At 36.3% G+C, this 24266-nt stretch overlaps 1 protein-coding gene across 1 annotated transcript in view; it reads left to right on the top strand.

Annotated features, from left to right (window-relative positions):
- Smp_155870 (putative mitochondrial import inner membrane translocase subunit tim17) overlaps window positions 1-14033 on the top strand; it is a gene marked incomplete at its 5' end in the record, with an annotated part of 21521 nt that extends 7488 nt beyond the window's left edge. Inside the window, 3 exons of the mRNA XM_018797138.1 lie at window positions 4433-4542; window positions 9175-9572; window positions 13257-14033. Of these exons, the coding sequence (XP_018652210.1) occupies window positions 4433-4542; window positions 9175-9572; window positions 13257-13444 (696 nt within the window). The 3' untranslated portion in view covers window positions 13445-14033. The remainder of the gene's footprint in view (window positions 1-4432; window positions 4543-9174; window positions 9573-13256) is intronic.
- Window positions 14034-24266: the final 10233 nt, after the last annotated feature.

Below are 24266 nucleotides of genomic sequence, written 5' to 3'. Positions count from 1 at the left end.
CGTATATTAGATTGGAAGAATTCAGATATCAGTTTTGGTGATTATACCCGATAATGAAACACATATTTATGACTGAATCGTCAAGTAAACACAATGATTGATATTTGGACAACTAAAAAACAGTCAAGGTTAACAGACAGATCTCACTAATACATAACAGTGTTCGTATCATTATTCTCATCTAAGAAAAATATTTCTTGTATGACAACGTGTTTGCACGAATCTAACACCTGCAGCTTTCAAGCGGTTTAGTAAAAATGGATGTGTATGGCTATGTCAACAGTGCTGTTTGGATGCAAATAGCCTGCTAACCGAGGCCATTTCAATAGTAAATGCCGCAAAAAAGTGTCTCGGCAAGCGCGGTCGGGATACATCAGTCAGAACTCAATCTGTCGACACGCAGATTGACACAAGGCAGGCCCAAGTGAGTCCAAAAACTGCCGACCCACACCCTACTAAGGAGGAAGAACATCCTCCAAAGAGGACTGTTACAACCAGAAACTCGCGCAAAAAAGTCTCTTCTGTCCCTCGTATCAAAAATGGTACCCAGAAGGGAACTTCAGGAAGCCGAAACCGCAAGGCTCGATCGGTTTCCAGCGCGAAAGATGACCCGATCTCCCAAGTCGTCCTGACTCTTCCGGAATCCCACAGTACGCCTGACGCGAATGTGGTTACCACTCCAAAGAACGTTGGCGATTGGGTACGGGTCGTAAGAAAAAAACGCCAAAATGACGTAAAAGGAAGTCATACCCCCACCAAAAGGGTCGACAAGCCGAGGTCTGATCACAGCGACAGATCAGTCATTCTCCATAGAGTCAAGGAGAGTGACAACTTAGAACCGAAAGCTCGTTTTGAGCATGACATTGTGTTGATAAAACAACTACTCAACCAAGTTATGCCCAAAAACATCCCCGGAGTCACCTTGCTAAAGGTGTATAGATTAGGAAATCTAACGCATCTGAAACCAAATCAGTCTAGACTACTCAAAGTCGTTTTCAAATCCTCAAACGAACGCGACTTAATCTTAGAAAATGGACACAAATTAAAGGGTTCAGGAGTTTTTCTCCGTAAGGACTTACCGTTGGCGGACCGTGTTAAAAGACGGGAAGCCGAAAAGGAACTACAGCTCAGATTAGACGCTGGCGAAAAAGACCTGAAAATTGTAAATTTTCGGGTTGTGAGGCTTCGACAGAGGATGATGCCGAAGCCACTCTGGGTGAAGCACGAGGCCACCTAAATAGGCTTCGGATCTGTTATACCAACGCCCGGAGCTTACTAAATAAGCTACCGGAACTAGGTGTACAGATTGACTCAACTAGGCCAGACATAATCGCAGTCACAGAAACATGGCTGACGCCGTCTATAGATAGTAGGGAACTTGATTTCGAGGGTTTTACATTGGTAAGGGCCGATAGAATACAAACGCGTAAAGGAGGGGGAGTAGCTCTATTCATTAGGAATGCTATTCCATTCACCATTATCGACAGTGTATCCCATGAGAGTGGGACGTATGAATTAGTTTGCTGCCGCCTGAAATGCAGGGGACAAGAGTTACTACTTAGTTTGATCTATCGCAGTCCAAGCTGTGAGGCAAACGAGGTCCTGCTAAGCAGTCTCAACACTTTATCACGAAGTGATCGATGTCTAATCTTAGGGGACTTCAATGCACCCATGGTGGACTGGGGAAATCTTCGGACTGAATCGTCAGCAAACTCCTTCGAACAGGAACTAGTTGATGCGATAATCACTTGTGCTCTAGTGCAACACGTGAAGGAAGCAACTAGGTACGACCCGGGTTCTGCATCATCCTTACTAGATCTTATATTGACTCATTATGAGGATGATGTTGCAAACCTGGATTACATGCCACCCCTAGGCAAAAGTGATCATGCAGTTTTAAGCTTTGACTTCCATATAACTGTCGATCACGAGTACGCTTCAGCTCAATCCAGACCTAACGTCTGGAAAGCAAACATAGCAGACATCATGAAATCAGCATCATTAGTAGATTGGAAATTAGATCCAGAGTCATCAATCGAAACGGCTTGGGACGTATTCCGGAATTTATACTTAAAAGTTACCACCCCCCACATCCCTTGGACTACACCTAAGAGACCGAGAAACTCCCCACCGTGGTTCAGTAGGGAGGTTCGCATCCTTCTCCGTAAAAGAAGGAAAATGTGGGACAGATTTAGGTTACTGGGGACTGACGAGGCGAAATCTCAGTATCAAAAGGCTCGAAATACCTGTGCCTCGACCCTCCGTAAGGCCCGAAAGCTGTACGAAGAGAAAATCGTAAGGGAATCCATAGAATGCCCTAAACGCTTGTATTCGTATATAAACCAAAGGACAAAAAGAAGAAGAAATGTTCCTTCATTATGGGGAGACAGTACTGCCACATCACTAGTGGAGGATGACTTTGGCAAAGCTCAAGTATTCTCTAAATACTTTAGCGATGTATACACCATAGAAACACCCTTCTCACCAGGCCATGAAAATCCACCCACACAAGCACTGGACAGCGTAACCATTGAAGAACTCGATGTTTTTGGTCTGCTAGTTAAGCTTGACATAGGTAAATCCACTGGACCCGATGAACTGCATCCTAGGTTACTAAAGGAATTAGCTAACTTTGTTGCGAACCCTTTAAGTGTATGTTTTAATCTATCCGTAACCCAGGGTCGTCTACCAAAAGACTGGAAGAACGCCATAGTAAGTCCAGTCTTCAAAACAGGTACAAAACATAAGCCTGAGAATTACCGACCAATTAGCCTAACTAGTGTGGTTGTTAAAATCTTAGAAAAGATTATTCGGAAGGAACTGTTAAAGTATCTCGATGAAAACCGGATCCTCTCCGAAAAGCAGCATGGTTTTAGAACAGGTTACTCTTGTCTCACAAACTTATTAGTCGCTCGTGAAAGCTGGTGCGCTCTTAAGGACCAAAAATTACCTATAGACGTAGCTTACATCGATTTCAGCAAAGCCTTCGACAAAGTTCCGCATAACCGGCTGTTATATAAGCTAAGGAATGTCGGGATCGGAGGCAATCTATTGATGTGGATAAAAGACTTCCTAGTTGGGCGTCAACAAAGAGTAAGGGTGAACTCCAAGTTGTCTAGCTGGGAAACTGTGCTTAGTGGAGTCCCCCAAGGTACAGTTTTGGGGCCAGTGTTATTCCTCCTGTACGTAAATGATCTCCCTCGTCTACTATCGTCATCGGTCTTACTCTATGCTGATGATGTCAAGATATGGAGAGCGATACAAAGCAAGAGCGATAGCTTAGAACTTCAAAATGACCTGGAGAGATTATCTGAATGGTCCCAAACCTGGCAATTGCCGATAAACACTTCCAAGTGTATTGTGATGCATATTGGCCATCAGGGTACAGATACATACACGATGAATAACACTGAGTTACCTATTGTTCAGGCACACAATGACTTAGGCGTCATCGTTAGTCAAGACTTAAAGACTACTGCACACTGCCGTGCAATAGCCGCCAAAGGTTTTAGGACTTTATGGTCCATACGCAGGGCTTTTAGGCATCTTGACGCTAAAACGTTTCTGACTTTGTATACAGTGTTCGTACGCCCTAAACTTGAGTACTGTATACAAGCAGCTAACCCCTGCCTAAAAAAAGACAGTGAACTCTTGGAAAGAGTTCAGAGAACAGCAACTAGGCTGATTCCCGGAATAGCGAAGCTCCCGTATGGTACTAGACTGACCAAGCTAAACCTATTCCCGCTGTCATATAGAAGAATCAGAGGTGACTTGATTATAGTTTTCAAATTGCTAAATGACAAATTTGCACCTGATATGCCCTCATTTTTCTTGTCTTCCAAAACAGAAAATCTACGAGGACACTCCAAAAAAGTTCACAAGCCTAGAACGAATTACTTGTCAGCTGACTACCGACTTTCCCATCGAATAATCAACGAGTGGAATTCATTACCTCAGCACGTGGTTGAGGCTCCATCCGTCGACTCCTTCAAAAGAAAGTTGGATCAGCTGAGAGACCATCATTGCCAGGACTAACACAGGCCACCAAGCCTCCTGTCCTTTCCAAACTGAAACTGAAACTGAAACTGAAACTGAAACCCCACAAATAAAGAAAAAATGTGATCTTCATTTTATCCTTACCGAAATAATTGAATATAGGAGTCAATATAGTCTAAACGAGGACCATAAAACTATTCAGCACTCAGTGAACTATCCATTGGATGACTAATCATCCAGTACAACCCTAACCTCCTGGTTTTTGAGAAATTTTAAAGTTTTTCCCACGGTCATATTAGTATATGTAGTTTTCCCCACAGTCTGGAAAAACTGCGGTATTGAAAACTTAGATTAATGGGAGTGTCTAAAGTACTATGCTCGAAAGTCTTCGAAAAAACAGTAGAAGAATTCATTTTGAATCTGATATTATTGGAAGTTTTTTGCATGCAGTTGTTATGGTCATCTTACTCAAGCTGCACGATATAACTGTTCACGCTACAGTCAGTCACGAGACCTTGACATGGACGAGTTCAGCAGAGATCCCTGGTGTGTAAGGCTTTTTCATGGGTTACCTTTAATACGTATTTCTTTGTTTTTCCTGTTTGAATATTGCGGTTCAGCTTACTATTATATTGCGCAATAATAACGATTACAATCAGTTATTTTCCAGTTTACATGTACATATGTATATATAAATCTTGAAGTTTATTGGAGTCACATGATTAGTATTTCCTACTTGTTTGGATCATATGGGTTCTTTCGAGACTGTCTCATACGGTTCTTTAATTAATTATCACCGATCTTTATTAGTCCAACTGTCATCGGTAGTTGGAATGGACTATTCTGTGTCAGTTTTCATCATGTGTCACTCGTAACTATAAAAACCTAACAACTTCACTAAGAAAAAAGGAATCCTGGGTTTCGATTATGAACGTCGCTTCGCAAATGTCCTCAGTAGAAACAATATAACATATTCACTAAATTTACCATTACTCTCCCAATCCTGTAATATGATACGAGTTATTCTCGCGATTACAAAATATTTCAAGTTCACTCATGTGCCTTTAAACGACATCCTATTTTGTTACTCAAACGAAGTTTTCGAACATCGAGCGTTTCAGGTACTTTCTCGATCTGTGATCAGTCGTCTACTAACACTTATTTATTTATTGATTTAAACACATAAATATTGGTACAAGGAAGCACCAGATAAATACGCGCCTCACAAATCTCATTCGATTTGTGTGAGGGCTGTGATACTGCCCAGGTGCCCAGACTGAAGCAGGTGGTTTTCTTAGGGGGCCACACCCCCAGCCTTTGACCTAAAGGTCTAGTCCACAAGGCAGTGGAGCATCGTAAGGAGATGCAGTCCCATGGTGGCCGGTCACCAACAGTTGGTTCATACGCCATTCGTTCCTTCAGGATACTGGAGCCCATGTGCACCATTGGTTTGGAATCAGGGTTTGCCAACTCCCCTAGGTGGATCCTCCACATCCACCAACCCGGTTAAAGCGCCGGACATTCGCTTTTCGTCCTCTCACTTTTGTGAACAACACCCCCGCCACGAGAAGGCAGTGAGTAGGACTTCCCTGGCAGAGGCTATATATTCGCGTGGCCATATGAGAGCATTTCGAGAGAGCAAACTCTCCCCATTCTCGGCCTTACCAGGGCATTTGGGGGCACGGTATAGTCTGCCAAGTCAGTGTGACATTTAAGCTACTTTTTGCATGGTTTTACTAGAATACGCACCTGAATTCTTCGGCATATGGCTACAAACTGTTTTATGTTATCTGTAATATATCCTCAATGACATTTTTATTTATTTTCCACCGTCCTAGCTAATGAATCATGTATCATTTCCAACATTTCATTCCTCAGCTTTAACTGTTTCCGCCGAACCCTGTCCCATATGTTTCGGCTGCTCCTTGTATTACTACCCACTTCATGTTTTTCGTCATACCAGTGAAGGCATGCGACAGGTCAATCAGTGTTTATGATCGACTAACTGATACATCTGGGTATTGTCACAAGTCTTTCACTGTGTATTTCGGCAACAGGTATATAAGCCGGTGTTCACTGTGTTAAACTAACCAATTTTCAATATAGCACCCTCACTGTACATAAATAGTGTTATGAAAACGTATATGACTGAATACATGTAATCTCCAACTGCGGTTGTAATCTTAAAGTAATTCGGCAAACTTCTGTGAAGTTTACATCTTTTCATAAGGTCATGTTTTGCCGCAGACATAAGTAACGGCGAATGATGAGTAGTAAAATATCCACGTCCTTGCCATCATTTTATTCACAATCATTCCATCAGATCTGTTGTAGAGCTCAAAGTAATTTGAAACTACTTCACTTCCCATTCCATAGATTCCTTGTCAAATCACTCCACGAGAATCATATATTCTACAATTGCAAAATACATACAACTCTCTGGAGATTATTTTAAAGCTTTCGTAAAACTCTACGTCTTAACAGCCTATTTATTTAAAAGGACTCGTCTGTTAATCGGTTAATTATACATGGAACATTCGAAAGAGTTTAACATAGCTCTCTATTTTATTTATTTATTTGAACACATATTGTTACAAGAGAGCACCAGATATATATGCGCCACACAAAAATTGTCATTTCACTTTAATTTCATACACACACAGCTCTCTGATTATCATACAAGAAATTCCATCATTTTTATAAACTCAAATATACAGTCAGTCATTAATGATCAACATAGTCTGGCACAAATATGCTTTGGCCCAAGTTCCCATACCACACTAGCTGGATGAGATAAATTTAGAGAGATTAATGGTGGAGTCGAACTATATTATAGTAACAATGACAGTGTGAGTAAAGAGGGAATACTTTGCTCCACAATGATCGATCCTGAGCTTTTTCATCAGTCAGTCTGCTACAACGTAGGACCAGGTACACATATGCATCGGTCCAAGTTGCCATACCTCATTAACACAACAAGATGAACACCGGATTCATAGAAGTAGTTAATTTAGTGGTGGTAATATATAGAGAAAAGAATCAGTTATTAGAAATTTTAATCTCACGGTTTAAGGGAAGATAAAGGGTGTATACATGTACGCCATTGTGATCGATTCTGAGCCATGTCACCCACAGTCTCCAACCATTGGTTACGATAGTCACGCGGACCACAACCAAGTAGTCTGCATCTACCAACATGGCTCAGACTAGAAGTTAGCGACTTCAAGCACTGATGCCGTGTTTTGGTTTGGTCACCCCTAACTCTCTTCCAACCATCGCCAATACTAGTAAGCATAGCGCATCGTGGTAATCGGTGTTCAGGCATACGTAACACGTGGCCCAACCATCTCAGTTGATGAAGATTCATGACCTCATCAACTGATTTACCATCATTCCCTAATACCCTGAGTCTAACCTCACGATTACCAACCCGGTGACCCCAGCAGATGCGAGCAATATTCCTATGGCATCTGTGGTCAAATACTAGTAACTTACGAGTATCTTCTACTCTTAATGGCCATGTTTCGCAGCCGTAAAGTAGAACAGAGCGAACTGATGCGCAGTATACTGGTCCCTTAATTGATAGACGGATATCTCGTCTTCGCCATAGGTGATGTAAATTGGCAAAAGCCAGACGAGCTTTTTGAATCCGTGCTGAGATTTCGTCAAACACCAACCCATCAGGGCTGATCAGACTTCCAAGATAAGTGAAGTTGTCGACGCGTTCGACTACTTCACTCCCTATCTTTAGTTCGGGTGTTGACGCAGGCCAGTCCTGGAGCAACAATTTACATTTGGGTGGGGAGAAACGCATTCCAAACCTACTGGCATTGTTATTCAATGCTACCAAAAGACTCTGCATTTTGTCAGCATCTTCACCAAGCAGGACTATATCGTCTGCGTATTCTAAGTCGCTTAGTGGTCCCCCTGGTAAGAGATCAATTCTTGAAAATTCAGTCGAAGAGAGTGTTATTTCCAGCAGCGGGTCCATAATGAAGTTAAACAAAAATGGGGATAGTGTACAGCCTTGACGGACACCACTTGAGGTTGTAAAATCATATGACAGTTCGCCATGTTAGACGATGTCTCCCCTCATGCCTAAAATTAGTGCTTACTAAAAACGATTGTCTGAGCACAGTTGCAGGAGACGGTCACCATTATCAGTTCGCTGAGTTGGGAACTTAAAGTATCCACCTAAATGTCTTTCTGTTTAAAGTCATCTGCTGTGAGTATTATGTGTGAGCCTTAAGCTTTATGAAGAAATTCAGAAAGCTTTCTGTAAAGGTCATTTTTCATTAAACCAATGAAGGAATTCGCTTTTGTGGATTGAGTTATTAGTCACGTAGTAGATTTACGCACTCTTTTTATGGTTCAAGGATATCATAGTTGGAGTTGCGAACTGAGAATACAATTCAGTAGAAGCAGGGTAAATATCATCATATTTAACCATTAATTCATAAGTGTAAATGGGTCTAATCATTTGAACCTATGCATATATGTGCTTTGTCCTACTTTGTAGCCGACTGACCGATATTTTCAAACTCACCACATTTGGGATATTAGTGTGCATCATACTGCTGTGCGAAATCGATATTCGGTAATCTGTTATTTAAGGATTTTTTCAGTAGTTTAGATCACGAACCGATCTTACTTAGACCACCACTGAGACTTGGGAGTGCTCCTTAACCGTGCACATATGCGACCACGCATCTTGAAGTCAAACCAAGGATTTCCGATTTTGCGCGTGAACATTTGTTTTCCATGTTACTGAGCAGAATTCAATGATATACATGTCTGATTTCAATCAGTTCATGAGGATTGTTACGCTACTAAAATAACTATAAGTAACCAAAATAGTTTTACAAATTTTTCAGCGTCATGTTGATTCGGGTGAAGTCAAAAATTCACTCACAAATTTCTCTGTTGAGAATCGATTGATGCCCAGTATTCTGTCTGAAATTTCACTGTAAAAGAGTTGTCAGCATCTCATAGACTGGATGAAGCTTTATGGTGTTTGAGGTTCATTAGAACAAGTATTTTGCGTACAATGTTCATCGAATGTTTGAAAAGTAATATTGCTTAATTTGTTACCCATATTTCTAGTGTAATTATAATATTTTTAAAAATTAATTGAAAAGTATCGTATTCCTCTTATACTTTATTTGACTTCTCTTTCAGTCCGTTTCGTATCGTCAGCGATTGTGGAGCTGCATTTGCTATGGGTACTATCGGTGGTAGTGTTTTACATTTCTACAGAGGCTATCGTAACGCTCCTTCGGGTTATACAAAAAAACTAGTAAGCGCAATGGTTAACAGTCGTCAACGTGCACCAATCACGGGTGGAGGGTTCGCTATATGGGGTGGAGTGTTTACTGCTGTCGATTGCTCTTTAGTTCTTGCTCGTCGAAAAGAGGATCCGTGGAATTCCATCACTAGTGGGGCTATAACGGGAGCTGCTCTGGCTGTTCGTCATGGTCCAACAGCTATGGTCGGTCAAGCATTTGTTGGTGGCGTTATATTGGCAATTATCGAGGGACTTGGAATCATGATAAATAGATTCGCTCCTATGCTGATGCGTAAGTTTGCTAACTATATATATATATATATATATATATATATATATATATATATATATATATGGGTAGATAGATAGATAGATGAGAACGTTTGTTTCTCTTTTAATCTTAACAAATATGCTTATTTTGAGTCTTGACTTATGAATAAAATCAAGGCATAGTGTTAGCGGGATATAGATTGGATTAAAGCATGTTGCGTTCAGGATTGTGTGGGGCACGCTGATTGACTGTTCCTTAATCGATCAGCTCCAGCAGATACTTGGAGAAGATTCTAGAGTATTGTGTAGAAATTGTAGATATATTAATGTTTTTCTTATGGTGATTCCTATTTCCACCCAAGCTCGTTATTTGGAATATAATTACGTTCCTGTTCAACCGTGTTCTGATTTGGGGACTTTTTGGTTGAAGTAGTGTCCAAGAATACCAAGCAATAAGAGTAACTGAGTCGTAATAAGAGGATTGATAACACATAATTCACATCCCGACCTCGAAATATTTATTGTATGCAGGAGTATTCCACTGGTCACCTCATGATCGCAAACGTAATCAGCTTATAAGTGAATATGCATGAAATCACTGTGCATTGGTGCGACAGATTTTTAGTTTTCATTATTTGATGATTTTTACAAGCATGATAGAGAGTTTGTACGTATGCTTTCAATTTATCTGGATTAGGAGTGACTTTAGAGTTTTACGTGTCCTCTAAAGACAAGTGTTTTGAATCTTTTTTCAACATGATGGTGGAAGCTTTTCTAAAGTGACAATTGTGACCATGTTCAATGTAAGTTGCATTTGAGCTAATGCAATTTTTATGGTAGTTCCGGCAAATCTGCAATTTTCGGGGATGTTTTCGCACACGGGAAATATTCATGTTCATTTAGTACTCAAGTGTTTATATCATACACCAGTCAGTCACAAGCATCTGACACGTTCATCGTCCGAGTTGCCACTACATTATTACGGGAAGATGAATTTATCAAGATGAACGCCTAAGCACTGAAAGTAATAGATATAGTGAACAAATCAAGCATAGAAAAAACTATTTAGGCAAAATAAATTAATTTGAGGAGTAGAGGGTATATTTAATTTTGAACTGAAAATCTAAGGAAAGAAAAGGAGTAAATACATTGGCGTATTTTGGACCAAATCTGAGTCATGTTATTAAACATCTCCAACTATTGTTCATGGCAATCGCCCGAATCCCAACCAGGAAGTCTACACTTACCAACATTTCTGAACTCATAATTTATGTTTATTTCTCATTAATCTTTTTGTGTGCTGAGTAATGTCTCAATAATGTTATATCCCGAAGAAAATTATGAATGGTAACTTTTGAGGACTATTTATGGACCAATACTATGTGTATATTTTTATTGTATAGTTGTCAACTAACTAAACTATTCATATTCATATCCCTCTTATTATAAGCTTTGTTTTGACCCATAGACTATTACCATACGATTTGCCGTTCTTGAGTTATCCTGAGTCTATTAATTACTGCCTCTCACATTCACAGCCATATTTGGCTAAGTCTCGTACAAATGTTATTTCCTATTTTATGGTACGATGTGGTCAGTTTTGTTTGGTATATACATTCAGTATGTTTGAGAATAATGGTTTATGTTGCAGATGCTGTTGTTGGTGTTCTGGACTTAACTGGCTGAGCTAGGCAGATAGCATGACCGACGAGTGCTCTAGACTGCTCGTACGGGTTTCGTGTGTCACTGTTCCGATCGATAAATCACTGCTCTCTAATAGGCGGGCCACAATATATAACAATTAATTCAAACAAACAATTTATGTTAGATTCAGTTAGTAATTTGTATAAACTTTTTATCATTGTATAACAAATTTATACACCATACCTACCCACCTGTGGTTTGACAAGCTGTCAGGTAGTATATGTGATTCAAAGGCGAATACTCGAAATTCTATGTGTTACGTAATCTCTTCAATAAGTGAATGATTTCTTTATTACAAAATCAAATGATAAATCACTGTCAATCCTCAGTTTACATTATCTTACTAGATTAGTCCTTATAATTTCTGTTTTTTCAATTTTATATCATTCTCTTGAATTTTTTCTCCTTTGTAATTCCTTGGTCAATTTGGCATTTCTGAATATTTTCCCTATTATAACCTTGGGACGGCAGTATAGTGGTTGTTAGGTATCCTAGCTTTATGTTTTCTTATCTCCAGTTATTTTATCTTTCCGTTCATCATCGTTTCCATCATTAGCATGTTGTTCAGCAGACAGGATTAAAAATAAAACTACTGGAAAATTAATATATGTTCCCCTGCCACATTTTCAAGTCAGTTGACATGTACAACATATTTTTATTTTCTTTCTGTCCACCTTTTCTGTCTTTTTTCTAAAATGTTTACTTTGTACATAAGCACAATGAAGAAAAGGCGAAAAAGTAACAGCTGCTAGAAATCTTAACAAATTTTACAACTATAAGTAGTTAACTTTTTCTGCTATTGTTGTTTGTTTCTTTTTTCTCAAAAAAGGAAAAAAAAGAAAAGGTAAATTATCCACTGCATATCAGTAGTAGTAATATTAGTAATAGTGGTTGAGTGGAGTTATGGCTTAGTAGTTAAACCACTCAAATTTCAGCCACTTATTCCTAGGTTCTGACGCCGCTCCACTAAGCCCTTCGGTTTTGACAACCAGATAGTATCGTAGGCGTACATATTTAGAGTGCATCTCATACCTAAATGAGTTAATTAATTGAAAGTATTATCGGTAATAATAAAGCTGAATTCATTTGACTGATACACTACATATTGGGTGGTTGTATAGTTAACTTCATCCTACTACAGCATCATCACTGTTATATTTACCCGTTATCTACCCTACATTTATTTTCATCCAATTTTGAGAAAAGCTTCTTTATGTCTTACAACTTCGGAGGAAATATTTCCCAGCAAAACTGTTATATATATATGCCTTAATAATAATGATTATGATGTTACTCAAATATTTATATAGTTATCTAAAGCCGATATATATACTGATGATGATTGAATTCAAAAGAAGATTCTTTTTATGATTTCGGTCATTTTAGGCCAATGATTTAAAAATACCCTGACCCATCAGTTGACAGAATGGATTCATAAAGAAATTCACATCTTTTTTGTATCTTCATTGTTCCCATCATTACTATTACTGCTATTATTATTATTATTATTATTATTATTATCATCATCATCATCATCACTACTATTTTTAGTGTAATTCATCCATTCTCTCTTTTATTTCTTAATCTTGTGCAAATATTATCACTTCAACCTGTTTGGTTAGTGTTGTTGAGTTTCTGTTGTCGGTAGATCGTTTTTATTAGTTATATGCTACATCCAATTTTAGAAAATATTTTAAACTATTCTTATGCAGTATACTCTTGTTTTGTAGTTTGATCCTTAACTTTACATCTGAACATTTAGAAATGAGTAGTTGTGTTTACAACTCACACATCTTTCAGTATCATATGATATTTATATTTAGTAACAACACATGCAAAAGATCTATATAACTGAGGGAGATTTTTTTGTGTGTATCATTGAATTACTAATTATATTTAAAAACCGTTGATTTCCAGAAACAAACTTGTAAAGTTATACGTGTGTAAAACGTCTTTTAGTTTCTTGAATTAATCAATGCCGATTAACTGTATTTTGTTTCAGAAGCTCCGCCAGACTCTGTACCAAATCCACAAAACGATCAGTCATCAGGTCCAGGAAGCTCGCCTGGTAGTGGCGGGAGTGGATTTTACGACTTTTTTGGTTCCAGTTCCACACATTCGTCTTCGGAGGCAACTGCTACAGAGTCTGCTAGTACAGTATCACCGAAATCTGGATTTATATTTCAATAGATCTACCATTTTGTTGTATAATTCAATAGTAGACTTTGTTTACTGTCTTCCATTCATGCTTGTGTATATAAAAATAATCACGCTAGTGTACTATTCAATAATAACGACAACAATAGGGATCCTCATAGTTTATCAGCATTCCCTTCTATATTCATCTTGATTTTATTAGTAATGTTTTTCGCTTTTTAATTATTACTTCATATTAGTTATGTAAAAAGAAAGTTAACTCTTATGACAGTGTATACATAGATCTACTTCACTGTTGTTGAAAGCATTTTCAGGTTGTTTGAATATTTCTATTATCAACTTCATCCTACTTGTGTCAACTTTGCGTTGTCTGTAGACTAATCTGTTTTTATAAAGGTACATTGGTATTAGAATTTGTATCATGTTTACTGTTATTTCTTCACAAGTTGGTTGATTGCTTCTGTTGTTTTGTCATTTTTCCCCATCCTTGCGTTCATGCACATTCTTTGAACTCTTACTTTATTCGTATTAACCTCGTTTTCGTCTCTCCTACAAGTTAGTCATCCATCTTTGAGCTTTCGCATATAATAGTAAAATGTCAATATAACGATACTATCTCTTCAGTTTACATTTATAGATCAACTTGTTGCTTAGTTTTCTGTCCTATTTTGAGGAATTTATTGAATGATATCTACAGCAAATAGTATGTGCACTATTGTTGATACTTTATGCATTAGTAGTGTTGGTAACATTTTTGTAGTCTATTTAAAGCTGTATGATAACAGGTTTCTTAAATGGATAAATTACACTGACCTAGAAAGTTTATTTTACCAAGCTAACTACGATATTGACATAAATTTTTAACAGTCCCGGCTATTAGATTTTTTGAGCGTTAATGAGTATAGATAATTTTACGAAGTATAATTAAAAACATATTTATTTGAACACATGAATATTGGTACAAAGGGGCACCGACTACATATGTGTCATATAAGTCACTTGATTTATGTGTGGGCCGTGGCCCAAACCGAAGCAGCTGGTTTTCCTAGGGGGCCCCTCCGGAGCCTTCAACCTGAAGGTCTGATCCACAAGGCAATGGGGCAATATCAGGAGATGCAGTCCCATGGTAGCCGGTGACCAGTGATTGGTTCCTACGCCATTTGTTCCCTCAGGATTCTGGAGCCCATGTGCACCATTGGTTTGAAATCAGGGATTTACAACTCCTCTAGGTGGACCTTCCATGTCCACCAACCTGGTTAAAGAGCCGGACATTCGCTTTCCGTCCTCTCAATTTCGTAAATGACACCCCTGGCGCGAGAAGGCATTGAGTAGGACTTCCCTGGTAGTGGCTGTATACGCGTAGTCATGTGAGGACATTTTGAGGAGATCTGACTCTCCCCACCCTCGGCCGTACCAGGGCAATCAAAAACATGGTTTAGAGCTGTTTTGTTTCAATTAAGTATCTCTTATTGTTTTAGTCTCAATTTTAGGGCGAATGTTTGTTTTTAGTTGGGTAATACAAGGATCCATGATGCTACTGTGGTGTGGTCTACTTATATCCATATAAGTAGTATATGGTGTTGGTCAGACATAGAATGTATTTTGGCAGAAGACCGATGAGGAAAGAACTGAAATGAAGCGCAATCGTTTGAAAAATGCATAAGCAATGGAATTGGAGAAGAAACAGTGAAGATTGAAACAATTGATTGTTAATTTGCAAATTAACTGTTCATTGTTTGGTTATCAGAATTTACTGAGATAGTCTGTAATGTTTGCTCAAATACATTCGATTGTCCCCAACTAGTGTTCTGTTCACTACACTACTACATGCATGCTTTACGGCGCCTGAATTTATGGTACACGCACTTTTTGAAATCGAAATGGCTATTTACAAATTCTATCACAGTTGTTTTTTACTTAAGGTGTTGACTGAACAATTTGCAAAACTAACTAATTGGAAGCACGGTATATGAATCACGCATCATTCAGTTCTAAATACTGCCGTTTTTAACTTTACATAACGTTAAATAGTAGATTTTAGTTTGAAATATGAATTAAAGTTTACACATTTAAACACCTCTGTATAGATCCTTATCAGTTACTGTTTGCTCATTATCAATCTTATTTGGTTGGTATATACTACAGGCCTTTTTGTTGGTGGAAATATATATATATATATATATATATATATATATATATATATATATATGCTCTTTTAGTTCGTTGAGTAAACATGCAAATTATGTGGAAAATAAGCGAAGTGAAAATATCAAGGGGTTATGAAAACTAATTTGAAAGGAGGATGTTTTTAAAATGAAAATAACTATAAAACATGAAATTTCCATTTCGTATGCAGAATTCAAGTGTCATCTCGCGGATAAAGTCTATATTGTCTTAAAGAGAGGGATAGATTCCCTAACTTAAGAATGGGTATCTGCTGCGGGACGGAAATTAGTTTAGTTTTCAAGGATCGAGTTCCTAGCAGACTATCTACTACCTTCTTAAAACCAAGCTGTAATATGTCCTCACATATTTGAAATGAGTAGTTATGGCTAATAAACTGTATTCAACATGGACTGATAGATGCATTTATAGAGAACTAAATGAAGATTATCTCCCACTCACAACAGAAAATGTTTGAGGCTTATAGAAGTTACAGTTCCAATCCTAGATAGTCCTGTCGATCATCTATCAACTGGATACCACGTGTTACAGGAACAAAGGACATGGTTTAAGGTCAACTTGAATGTTTCGTAGCCAAAAGGTTTAACACTTTTTAAAAGACATTTAACTAGAAATAATGGTCAATGGAGTGTCTATCTTTACCACCTTCATCTATATTCTCGCGACTTATCACATTGCTGAAACGCAAATATAAACTTTGAATATGACTCAGTGTTTCGCATGCCAGGTACGGTAAGACTGAATGGGTGAACATTATGTGGCCTTTGGCTATTGCTCATCAAAAGACAGTTAAGATGGTGAAGAACATCTGTAGCTCAGGTGGAGTTTTGTTCTTTGAGCTGAGAGAACAAAACCATCTTAATAGACTAAGTTTGAGTCAACTTACATATGAAAATAGATGAAGACTAATTTCTTTAAATCGACAAGCATGCGTTTATAAAAATGTGCATAATTAAAAATCAGGATCAAATATAAATGAATAAATACAATATAACAAATAAGATTACAATTAAATATGCTAGGGTCAGAAAAATCGATATCTCAGTTTGCATCAGTTTGTCATATCACTTTACAGTACGATCGTAAATCTGATAAAATGTCTATCATGTTTCATGTGAATAAGCGTAGCTACATAGACAAGGACAAATTACAACCAATCACAGATAAATCTACCGGAACAAGCATATTTTACGCTTGTGGAACAACTAATAAGCTTAGTTTTACATGAAGCAGATGTTACTGATATCCGGAACGGGAATGAATGAGATGCATTTAAACCGTCTAGTTCAGAAAGAATGGACAACAAAAACTCATGTACCTTACTGACTAAAGCTCAACATTGGTTACCTACCCAGTCATTTATTGTATGAAATCAATTTTCAGATATTGTACAGATGAAATGTCATAACTAGCGATGATTAATGATAAAATGAATCACATGTTAAGTCCTTTCTCTAACAGCATAAAAGAGTAAAAGTTAGTGGGATCATTGTTTGACAAGTAAAAGTTATTGTAGTAAAGTACCAAATGCAAAACATTAAAGAGATTAAAACTCATGCGAGTAAATAATTACTCTCCGAATAAAAAAATTGTCTTATAAATCAATCGAGTTTTGAAAATGCGTTTTTATAAGTAATTATTTTGGCATCAGTTTTCGTGCTATCTTTATTGCTGATTAACTTGGATACGCAAAAAAGCTATATAAGGTGATTCTAAACCTTGTAGTGCAAAACAAATGAAGTCCAAAGTTGTCGACCACTGTATTTTAATTCTTTCACTGGATTTTATCGTTATGGTTGATATACTAAAAAAAGCCAGTGGAGTAGAAGAAAGCAATGAAGAAATAGTTGCTTATTAGTTTCTAAATTGTCAGATTCTACAGCTTTTACAGATTTTTTTCTCCTTAGATTTCAGATATGGTTGAAAGAGTAGATAAGTCTAAAATTAATGGTCCTTAAGTTAATATCAGTTTAAAAATACACGAAGCTCTATTAGAAAACCTACCAAGTCGATTATTTTGTCGCGAAAATTGTACTTTCTCAAATAAAGTGTACCACACCAACTTACGCCTGTTAACCCTCCTGGAGGAGCATAGGCCGATCACCAGCATTCTCCATCCAACTCTGTCCTGAGCCTTCCTTTCCAGTTCTTTCCAGTTGTTATTCATCCTTTTCATATCTGCTTCTATTTCCCGGCGTAATGTGCTCTTTGGCCTTCCTCTTTTACGCTTCCCTTCCGGATTCCAAGTTAGGGATTGCCTTGTAATGCACATTGGTGATTTCCTTATTGTATGTCCTATTAACTTCCAACGTCTTTTCCTAATTTCCTCTTGAGCTGGAAGCTGGTTTGTCCTCTCCCATAAAAAGCTGTTGCTGATAGTATCCGGCCAATGGATGTTGAGTATTTTGCGTAGACAACTGTTTATAAACAGTTGTCCACACTAAACTCACACTAATTATATTCAAATTTTACTATATTTTAAAGAGGTGATATATAAATGACTAAAATGTATTTTTACAAGTCACATTATGCCAGTTAATTATAAATGTTTATATTTTATACTATTTAAAATATAATATTTGAATTTGAGACTTATGAGACTTGCTTGATATTCCTACTTCCTCACGGCTAAAGTTAATAATACCATATGACGTAACAAGTTAACATTTTAACATCAATCACATTTGCTTTATATATATATATATATATATATAGGGAGAGAGAGAGTGACAGAGGGAGAACTAGTTCAAATAAGTCGATTAATCTCGATACTGTCCGTAATTGAAATTTTAAGAAAATCTGCTTTTTCTCATAAAAGAGTAATCATACTAAAAAAAAGAAATCTTCAAATAAGATTTGGGTATAATAGATTTATAATAGATAAATTTTTCAAATCAACTTATGTTTAATTTATGAAAATTAATTTCCGGAATTTTGTCGTAAACATAATATGAAATTTCAATTATCATATGCTCATTAGTGACTGACTTCAAGATATATGTCCTGGAGTCCTAGTAAGAAGCAGTGACCAGTGGAGTTCAATGAGGTATGCTGTGAGATAACAATTCACTGAAGGCAATTGGTGAACGGTTGCTCAAACTTTGTGGATTGGTTTAAGTTAGACATTAACACCGATGGATGCCAGCTCGGTGGTCTATCGATCAAGTGCTCTGGAGTGAGACTTGTAGGTCCTGGGTTCGAATCCCGCAAGGTGGGATCGTGGATGCGCACTGCTGAGGAGTCCCATAATAGGACGAAACGGCCGTCCAGCGGTTTCAGGTTTTCTCTGGTGGTCTAGCTTTAATTGACTCATGATTTCAACTATGAAAATACTGAAATCTCCACAAAACTCCTGATTATTCGTAAGTTATTTTATTTTGTTGAGTATTTCTGTTTCTTCCCATAGTTCTACAATATTTTATGTTACTAAACGTTGTAATATGCATTACAGATTAGTATGAATTAAATTCTTAGAGTTATAACTTGATATTCAATGAATTAATTACCCGGTGAATAAGTTATTTTGAATTCAACAAGAAATTGATTTCAATTATGTTATTCCATTATTTTTCAGGAGCAAATTAGCTGTTTCTTCCCATTTTTATTTATGTTTAATAAATATATATTCAATTTAATGAGTAGTATGTATGGTTTCATATTAGAGCTCATTTGATAGGTACATTAATTCACCTTAGACTATTAAGAACTGAAAAATTTAAGACTGTACTATTAGTAAAGAAGCTGTTTTGATTGACATTAATCTTGAATCACTTATACAAGAAACATTTAGAATTAAATTGGGTTTTTTCATTAAGATATTTTTTAATAAAAATGAACGCTAATAAACTTAGTATAGGATACTCTATTTTTCTCATGAATGTGACGCCATTCATTGCATAATTTCTAAAATTTCAAAATGAAGTCGACTCACAGAAACACAGTTTACAAATTGACTTACTTGAATTATCAATATATTGATACGTTAAATAAATTGACCATCATTCTTATAGACAACTATAAAGACATTGTTTACCGGTTATACTACTCGGAGTAATATAAAATTTTATAGACGTGAGCTACATTCTTAGGAGTTAAAAAGTTTCAGTTAAAGCAAATGTTTAGAACAATTATCGGATAAGAGATAAATTAATAGAAATCAATCTATGAGATGGAGAACACGAGACTAAATCATTTGCTAACTGATAAGAACAATTGATAAGGAATAGTTTATGGTTTTTACCAACTTAGAAATTAGTCATACGCTAAATATAAATGACTTACGAAACCTGAAGAATATGGACTGTTTTAAAAATCTCTGTTGAGGATATTGTAATTAATTAATAAATAGCTAATAATAATATAAGCAAAGATGGACAGTGGCTAGTAGTGGAATACAGGACGCGCATTTCATCCTATTTAGGACTCGTCAGCTGGATGTACCTGCATCTCAGAGTTGATGTTCACTCTGCAACTCGAACCCAGTACCTTTCGCTTCAAACGCCATTGCGTTATCCACTCAGCTACTGAGTCTTGATAGCCAATTGCTTGTGCTAATAATAATAACTTGTCTATTTTAATGTTATACAACTGTGTAAGCACAAAATTATTAAGTTCTCTCATTTAGATGTTTCAAAAATTATCAGGAAAAATTTCGTTCTGAAAAATGAATATGAAGAATTCATGTTTAAGAACAGAGTAAAAACGAAAAAAATCAAAATCAGTATTCTTAGCAGATTAGAAAAGGATTTTTCATACTGATGAAGTAGGATTGTAATGTAAAAAGAGATTTTTCCAAATGGTGCATTTCATAGGGTGCAAAATCATTAGATCACAGACAACATTATTAGAATTGAATGGTAATGATTAGTACACGGAAGCGATTAAGCATGTTATAGTATGACCATTTTAATTATGAAAACATAGAGTTGATAAATTTTAAACTATATTCATTTTTAATGAGTATATTCCTTACGTGTATTAAAAGAACCATTGAAGTACAATATATTCTCGATATTATCAGCTTCTGTGTTAGCATATTCATGAAGTTAAGTGTATTCTAATGCATTATATTAACAAATTTAATTAAAACAAGAAGGATGAATAACAGTGAATCGATCGTAAAATGATCATTTACCAAATTACGTTCACTGTTATTCAAGTCTAATCTTTTAAAAAGTTAACTATAGCTCCTAATACGATCTTTCAAACATTGTACTTAATCTATAATTATGAATTTGTTTTAACTTATACATATTTAATAGATTTTAAAAAAGGTATTAAGTAAGTCTTGAAAATTAAAGTAATTTCTTGTCATTTTAGTTACTACAAACTCTTGGATGTATTGACTAATGTTAAACTATTCTTATAATTTTTAGACATTCACGTTAAGTGTTTCATTTAACCCAGGACTTTCTTGATGACTCAGCGAAGAATTTCTTCCTTCAGTTATAATATGTAAAATAATTGATCCATTCTACGCATAACGTCGTATTATTAAATAGTGTAATCTGATATAAATTACTGTGCATGTTTGATATTATTATGTTAAATTTAATATAAACTATAAAACTACAATATATTTTTCAATATCATCAATGGCGGCCTCCTTGAACATCTAAGCTACTTGTTCTTGACATTTAGATACTTCAAAAACTCTAATTTTGTTTGTTTTAATACATCATTATAGCTATTAATGGCATAACCTATTCAGGTGCGTTTCTGAAAAGTGTACACCCTTTCATTGTACAAGTTACAAAAGGCCCAATCAGAGATATCGTGGTTGCTGGCAATATGCAGAGAAAAGAGTGTACATTATTTAGATATCTATTGACTGGACTGTTAACTTCAAACTGGCGATCACTTAATATTTATCGTCATGATCAACCAAGAAATAAGAAACGGAAACTTGTTGTTGTGCTGAGAATTCTATATTGTACCAAAAATATAATAGTGAATAAAGCCATTAATAGTAATAATAACCTAATATAAATTACTACGAATGTTTGATATTATCTTGTTAAATTTAATACAAACTATGAAAACTATAATATATATATTTCAATATCTAAACACTCTTCTTTTACTGAAGGATATTTTAATGTTTACTTACTTACTTACTTACGCCTGTTACCCCTCGTCGAGGAGCATAGGCCAATCACCAGCATTCTCCATCCAACTCTGTCCTGAGCCTTCCTTTCCAGTTCTTTCCAGTTGTTATTCATCCTTTTCATATCTGCTTCTATTTCCCGGCGTAATGTGTTCTTTGGCCTTCCTATTTTAATGTTTATTTTATTCTAAATTGTTTACAATTTCCCAAAAAGTGATTGGCATCTTGAACAAGAGACATTTGGGTTTTCTTCAGTTGAATAAAACAAATCTACACAAATTTATATTAATATCTTAGATATTTTTAAAATGGTTAGTTGATCAGTGTCAACAAGCTATTAACAATTTGAATTTAACACAACGACATTTTCATTCATGGATTTAAATAATAAACATCAAACGACATTTAGTCAGGGGGAATTTACATATTTTCGGGATTTACTGTATTTAATAGTTCGATGTTACACTATGTCTTAATAAATATTGTATATTTAATATGATCTCAATTTAATTCCCTTCAAACAGTTCTATATCATAAAGTGTGTTTTGATTTAATGAACTGTTCGGTTTTAAACAAAGGTCGTCAATAACTCAGAGCGTAAATTAGACAAAAGATTCATGTTGCCATGTATGAACCAAAATCTCATCATTATGATCGACGGTGAACATAAATGAGGGGAAATTCACATTCAAGTTTCGAACATGTTGAAAGATATTGAGTAATTATTGTTAAAGTTACAAAATTTTACTCATGCCTTTTCTCCGCCTTCCGGTCGTTGACTTGATTATGAGGACCACCACATCTCAAGGGAAGCACGGAATACAATGGACAGCTTACACCCAACTACACGAATCGGACTTCGCAGGTGACCTGGCCCTTTTATCCCACACACATCAACAAATACACGTCAAGACAAACAGTGTAGCAGTAGTCTCTGTCTGCAACAGTAGGCCTCAACATACACAAGTGAGTAGCAAGATCCTCAAATACAACACAGAGGACACCAATCCAATCATACTTGATGGGGAAACTCTGGAAGAGGTAGAAAATTTCACGTATCTCGGTAGCATCATCGACGAAAGCGAAGGATCTGAAGCAAACGTAAAAGCAAGGATTGGCAAAGCAAACACAGTATTCCTACAGTTGAAGAACATGTGGAACTTAAAATAACTGTCTGTCAACCAATATCGAAGTCAGAATCTTCAATGTGAACGTCGAGACAATTCTATTATATGGAGCTGAAACTTCGAGAACTACCACAACCATCATCAAAGTTGTACAGGTATTTATAAACAATTGTCTACACAAGATACTCAATGTCCGTTAACCGGATACCATCAGCAACAGCCTACTGTGGGAGAGAATAAACCAGATTCAAGCTCAAGAGGAAACTAGAAAAAGACGTTGGAAGTGGATAGGATATACATTAGGGAAATCACCAAACTGTATCACGAGATAAGCGCTGACTTGGGATCCTGAAGTAGAACGCGAAAGAGGATGGCCAAAGAACACACTGTGCTGAGGATTAGAATCAGACATCAAAATGATGAATAGGAACTGGAAAGGATTGTCCAGGACAGAGTTCTATGGATATTGCCAGTGAGCGGCCTATGCACCTCCATGGGGGGTAAGAGGGGTAAGTGATTTCTGATATATATATATATATATATATATATATAACCTTAAAAGTCATCTACATTTAGACTGAGCGATGTAGATTTTATGAGTAGTACCAACCAGTTATCGCTAGTATTATTACTAAGAAATACTGGCTTCACAACATGAATACTGAAAACAGCTTACTATAGCTTGCGACAAAGTGAAAACTCCTCAAATCCCATTAACTACTAGCCATTAATTTGTGTTCTACTCCTTGATTTCTAACGTTTTTCAACTGCGCTCAGTTTATTGTTGAGGTTAAAAGTACTGGTATATCGGTATCACATAGCTTTGATATTCTGAAATATACTACATGGCGGATTTTGACTAGAAATAAACATAAAATTCAAGTGTTTTAAATATATAAAATACTTCGTCATTTAATTTTGAGGAAGATTTTCAGCTCATCAAAAATGCAGATAGTACGTCTTAATTTAAATGTGAGATTTATAATTCATTCTCGCAAAAGAAGTTCCATCATTCGTTTGAACTGTTTAACACTCATGTCTAGGCTATGAGAAGTGAAGATTTTGAATATCTAAAGGATCTCAACAACATGATTATGCACATTTTAGTAACTATTGGTTTATCGTCACTGGCTACGCTTAGAACAATAATATGCCATTTCAAATTAAGAATCGATAACTTACCCTGACTGACAAGAACTGTTCCTTAAACAAATATTTTTCCACAGGCTCTATAAACTTATGAGTAACCATTTTCCAAAAAAAGTATTTACTGGCATTAATTTATTCGTTTCAGATTTACTTTAATATAGTAATTATGTCTACTAACTCCATCTACTGAAGAGATTTAAAAATATCCACAACGTATCACGAACCTAATCACTGTTAAAGTTTAAAAGTGCCATCTCAATAATTAGTTTATTTACCTCCTTTTGTTCTG

The sequence above is a fragment of the Schistosoma mansoni genome, chromosome 4 (genome assembly GCF_000237925.1).
Source record: "Schistosoma mansoni strain Puerto Rico chromosome 4, complete genome".
Taxonomy (NCBI): Eukaryota; Metazoa; Platyhelminthes; class Trematoda; order Strigeidida; family Schistosomatidae; genus Schistosoma; species Schistosoma mansoni.
This window is presented reverse-complemented; position numbering and strand designations above follow the sequence as displayed.